The 6,000-nt window shown below is 42.0% G+C and overlaps 1 protein-coding gene across 1 annotated transcript in view; it reads left to right on the top strand.

The window, feature by feature from the left end:
- Window positions 1-588: 588 nt before the first annotated feature.
- The window catches only part of stard5 (StAR related lipid transfer domain containing 5), a 47,239-nt gene continuing 41,827 nt past the window's right edge, over window positions 589-6,000 (top strand). The window contains exon 1 of the mRNA XM_061276218.1: window positions 589-1,117. Within this exon, the coding sequence (XP_061132202.1) occupies window positions 1,028-1,117 (90 nt within the window). The 5' untranslated portion in view covers window positions 589-1,027. The remainder of the gene's footprint in view (window positions 1,118-6,000) is intronic.

The following is a 6,000-nucleotide window of genomic DNA, read 5'->3' as shown; positions in this document are numbered from 1 at the left end:
ACAAGAAGAAAGGTGATTTCAAGTTTTATTTCGAGGGAGATTTGTCATGTCTCGTCCCCAGTTTTGCTATGTGTCTAGGTTGCCATAGTTTCTGTTCGCGTCGCCCCTCCCTTCCTGTGTCACCTCAATCAATGTAACGTGTTTTGTATTTAAGTCCTGTCTGCCCCTCGCTCACCGTCGGATCATTGCATGTGTTACTGTCATGATGTCTGTTTGGGTTCTGTTCCTGTCTTTGGTAATGTCACCCTGTCTTTTTGTTCCACGTCAGTCCTGTTGTTGGTTTTGTTGTACCATGATTTTCTTAAAAAAAAAAAAAAAAAAAATGTACCCATGTATAATGCGCACCCCAGATTTTAGGACAATAAATTAGTTAAACTTTGCGCATTATACACGAAAAAAAACGGAAACGATAATAATAATTAATAATGAATATGCAGATTACGTCTATGTCAGGTTCTTTTTTAACGTAACACCCGCGAAAAACGAAGGTTCGCTGTAATTTACAATTTAAAAACAACAACACATCTTCCGCTGTCGATGTTGGATTTCTTTTTAAAATTATTCACCGGAAGTTGTTCCCCACCCCACCCCCACCCCCCAACATGAGTCGACTCGACAAATTTTTCTTTCTTTTGCAACGTAGTACGCGGGGCATTCGTGCCTTTACATTGCGTTGGGGGTGGATTTATAGTTATTGATAGTTATAGCTGTGCTTGCGAAGTGTTGTATTCAATACGTACTCAACGAGCTTCCTGTTCAGTCAGTGATGTCCAGCACATTTCATTCATTGTGGCTAACGCTAGCTTCGGATTGGTCAAAGATCGCCTGAACAGAATTTGGCCGACGTGCTTAACGTATATTTTTTACCACTATTCACTACATTATACGAAACACCATAATGTACTCTTTCTATACGTTTTTTATTTTCAGAGAAAATGGTGGTGAAAGTTAACTAGTAAGTCAAATGAAAACTGCTGCATTTATTTATGGTACGCTCTAAATTGTAACTTCCAACTGCTTAACTACCATGGATTATGAACATAAGGCGAATGTGGTGGCTGAGTGTTTGCAGAGCTACAGGAACGATGAATCCGGATGGAAAGTCTGCAAAAAATCGGTAGGTTTGTAAAATGTTCATTCACATGCTACTAGATCGATAAAATGAAGAAACCTTAAGATAATGCATTATGTTCTAACAATACAAGTAATCTAAAATGAGTATAATTCAACGGCGTTTCCGTTTGCCGACATAAGATATATGAACGTGTTGCCAAAAGCAGAATTTTAACTTTTGTTAGGATTTCGTTTGACTGAAATGGCGTTTTCATAACGCAAATTACTCATTTTATTATTTTATGTTAAGTTTACTGGACAAACTGCGTGCACGCTATGGCTGAGTGTGTCGCGCCAGTTCATGGTTTGGTCACTTATTATTAATGCTTACTACTGTTTTGGGTAAAACAAAGGATATTAATAATAATTAAAAAATATTATTATCATCACTATTATTATTATTTTTATTATATTTATTATTATTATTGTTGTTATTGTTGTTGGTGTTATTGTCATCTGTAACTGTTAGAGTTTGTCCCAGTTCTTTATTTTTAATGCTTGCTATGCTATTAGTAATTACCAGGAGGTTGCTGTCTCAGTATGCTAACTATTCAATGTATGCCAGAAAGATCGAGACAGCTGTGGGGCCTTCTCTGCTAGAGAAGAGAGAGTATACTACTTTTGGCAGCCCTCCTGCAAGGGGGCGACTTTGCCTAGCCTGTGAAATAATGTGTGACCTTGCAATCTTAACTGAGATCAACTCATATGTATGTACAAAGAGTGTCATAGAGGAGGGGAAGCCAGTGAAAGCAAGAGAAGCCTTACAGCAAGATAATGGGATACCTCAAGCTACCTAGCTAATCACATGTGCCAAAGAGGCCTATTCTAACAATCCCTCTGCTTGAGTAATGGGTCACTCAACTAAACTTGACATGGCCTAAACAGCCAGTTTATCCCACCCCCTGTTGTGTGAGCCAAAATCTGCGCGTGGCCTCTTACACGGCAAAGCTCTTACTATCAGGTCCACCCCCCTTGGACCGACTCTGAGTCGCCAGTATCTTTAGGGACCACAAGTGTGGTGTAGTACATAATGGAAAAGTATAACCAAATGTGGTCTCTATGTAGTGTGTGTTAAGATTCAAGAGTTTTTATTCGCCATACAGCCTCTGTTCAACATTTAGGCGACTAACAACACTCAGGATGTGAAAAATGGCAAATATTCTCAAACATCCCCTGATGTTAAACTCCCAAGAGGGCAAGGAAAAACTCAAAACTCCAGCTAGGAGAAATGATGCAGATGCAGAGAGGACACATAGTACAAACAGTGTAGACAACTCAAAAAAGGTGTGGAGAGCAGGATGTTATTGCACAGTAATGACTCCAAGACTCTAAGACAGGGGTCTCAAACTCGCGGCCCGCGGGCCAATTGCGGCCCTCAGGACAATGTTTTGCGGCCCCCTGCCTGAAATAAAATCTTTGTGTTAATGCGGCCCGCGCATTTTTTCTCACATGCATCTGGGGGTTTTATATTTTTAACACCTGTGGGCTCCCGTAGCTCAGGCTTGTGACAACAGAATTAGCGATTGGTCATCTGACCAAGATGGCGGCCGCATTTCTCGCCGCGCAGCATCCCCAGCGGGGTCTACCCTTTTATTATGTCTATGATTGCGAACGCGCGGCAATGTGACCGGATGCGGAAGCGCCGAAAAACACCGAAACTGAAACGCGACAGTGACATCAAGTACAACTAAATAATATTACAAAAGCCCCAAACATGTCTTGTTCAAAGCCTGCAGTGAAGAGAAAGGTTGGTGATGAGCACAGACAATTTCAAGAGAAGTGGGAAGTGCAATATTTCTTTGTTGAGCACAGGGGCATCCCGACGTGTCTTATTTGCACAGAGAAAGTTGCAGTGCACAAAGAATACAACTTGAGACGTCATTACACAACTAGACATGCTGAGGAGTATGAGAAATGCCAGGGAGATGAGAGAGCCAACCGGGTTGTTAATCTTAAAACAGGTCTACTGAGGCAACAGGATTTCTTTAAGAAAGCAACCAAAGAGAATGATGCAGCAGTCGAAGCTAGCTATGTTGTTAGCGAGATGATTGCTAAAGCAGGAAAGCCATTCACAGAAGGTGAATTTGTCAAAAACTGCATATTACAGGCTGCAAGTATTGTCTGTCCAGAAAAACAAAGTCAGTTTAGCAACATCAGCCTTTCTGCCAACACTGTGGCAGAGCGCATTACTGATCTGTCAAGTGACGTTTATGATCAACTGTGTGAAAAAGCAAAATGTTTCAGTGTATACTCAGTCGCTCTTGATGAGACCACAGACATCACCGACACTGCCCAGCTTGCCATCTATGTCCGTGGTGTTGATGACAATTTTGAAGTCATAGAGGAGCTGCTCTCAGTTATTCCAATGCATGGCCAGACCACCGCTCAGGAGATATTTCACCAGCTATGTGATGCCATTGAGAATGCCGGTTTATCATGGAAGAGGTTTGTTGGAATAACAACTGATGGAGCGCCATCAATGACAGGGAGGAAAAATGGACTGGTGGCACTCGTTAAAAAAAAATTGGAAGAGGAGAGTGTGGAGGAGGCCATTGCTCTGCACTGCATTATCCATCAGCAGGCCCTTTGCAGCAAATGCCTGAAGTTTGACAATGTTATGTCTGTCGTTGTGAAATGTATCAACTACATCAGATCCAGGGGCTTAAAGCACAGAAGGTTCCGTGCTTTTTTAGAGGAAATGGAGTCAGAATATGGGGATGTGCTCTACTTCACCGAGGTACGTTGGCTCAGCAGGGGAAGCATATTGAAGAGATTTTTTGAGTTGAGAGCGGAAGTGAAAGACTTCATGGAGAAAGATGGGGTTGCTGTTCCCGTGCTAAGTGACCCCAAATGGCTCATGGACTTGGCTTTTCTTGTTGATATTACACATGAGCTTAATGTACTGAACAAGAAGTTGCAAGGCCAGGGGCAACTTGTCAGTGCTGCCTATGACAACGTGAGAGCATTCTCTACAAAACTCATGTTATGGAAAGCCCATCTTTCTCAGACAAACCTTTGCCATTTCCCAACATGCAAAGCACTCATTGATTCAGGCACACCATTCAGTAGTGAGAAGTATGTGGATGCCATTTTAAAGCTAGAAGAGGAATTTAAACAGAGATTTGCAGACTTCAAGACGCACAGAGCCACATTTCAAATTTTTGCAGACCCCTTCTGCTTTGATGTGCAAGACGCCCCCCCTGTGCTTCAAATGGAGCTCATTGACCTGCAGTGCAACTCTGAACTCAAAGCCAAGTTCAGGGAGGTGAGTGGGAAAGCAGACAAGCTTGGGCAATTTTTGAGAGAATTGCCCCCCAGCTTCCCTGAGCTTTCCCGAATGTTCAAGCGGATCATGTGTCTTTTTGGCAGCACATACTTGTGTGAAAAGCTCTTCTCTACCTTGAACTTCAATAAGTCCAAGTACAGGTCCAGACTAACAGATGAGCATCTTCAAGCCCTACTGAGGGTCTCGACTGCCTCCTCCCTTAAGCCAAATGTGGCTCGGCTATGCAAGAGGAAGCGCTGCCAGGTCTCTAGCAGTAAGAAGTAGGCAGAAGAAGCCATGTTCATAACAGTTTATGTTCAATGTTCCATTCATGTTCAGAAAGTTACAGGTTAAAGAGCTGTTAATACAGATATTTGAATCTGAATAATAATTACATTTCTCTAGTCAGCAACTATATTTGGTTTATTCAGTCTTCTATATCTGCTGAATTATTATTGTTATTTTATTTCTTACTGATTTTTTTTAAACTTATGAGTTGTTAATTTATTTAAATTTTCTAAGACAAAAAAGGATGAATAAACAAAGACTTTTGATAACACTGGAATGTTTTTGTAAGAGCTTTTCTTGTGAAAAACCTGCTGCGGCCCAGCCTCACCCAGAATCTACGTCCAGCGGCCCCCGGGTAAATTGAGTTTGAGACCCCTGCTCTAAGAGTAGTGTGAGTTCATCAGAGCAACAGCCTGGGGGAAGAAGCTGTCTCTGTGTCTGCTGGTTTTGGCGTACAGAGCTCTATGACGCTGTCCGGAGGGGAGTAGTTCAGACTGCAACCTGGGTTACAAGGGTCTGTAGAGATGTTACTTGCACGTTTCCTGGTCCTGGACAGGTACAAGTCTTGGATAGATGGGAGGTTGATTCCAATTATCTTTTCTATCTTTGTGTCAGTTATTAGTGTACCCGGTGCGAGCGATGAAACCTGTGGAGTACATGAGAAAGCAAAATAAACAACTATATCTATATATCCGTCTTCGTGGACCCTAAATCTGACTAACTCGACAACGCCGTCCCCCTCGGCACGCTCAACAGACCTTAATGCAAGGAACACAGCAGCAACAACAAAACACAAATAGTCCACCTGAAATAATTACAATACTGACTACCCCTTTCCACTTACCAAACCACTTCTCCAACAAGTCATTACCGTAATTTCCGGACTATAAGCCGCACCGGACTATAAACCGCACCAGCTAAAATTCGGGGATATTTTAGTTTTTTTTCTTATATAAGTCGCACCGGACTATAAGCCGCACGTGCACACGCGTTTTTTACAAAGAAAGACAGTACACACAAAGCCTTTTTAAAGTTTTAATAACATACTTTAACATGTCTTTCTAAACATTGCCTTGACGCAGCAGTAGTACCGCAGCAACACGGAAGTGTGCACGCGAGTTATTAACAAAGAAAGACTGGACACAGAAAGCTTTTTTAAAGTTTTAATAACATACCTTAACATTTCTTTCCAAACACTGCCTGTGACGCGGCGGTAACACAGCAGCAACACGGTAGCACAGCACTAACAGGGCTGATTAAAAAAACATACTAGTAAAAGTAAAATAAAGAGCTTCATTGTCTTCATCTTCCTCCTGTGCACTGAAACCATCGAA

The sequence above is a fragment of the Syngnathus typhle genome, linkage group LG4, assembly GCF_033458585.1.
Source record: "Syngnathus typhle isolate RoL2023-S1 ecotype Sweden linkage group LG4, RoL_Styp_1.0, whole genome shotgun sequence".
NCBI classification, from domain to species: domain Eukaryota; kingdom Metazoa; phylum Chordata; class Actinopteri; order Syngnathiformes; family Syngnathidae; genus Syngnathus; species Syngnathus typhle.
Note: the sequence above shows the minus strand (reverse complement) of the source record. Positions and strands in the feature narration are given on the sequence as shown.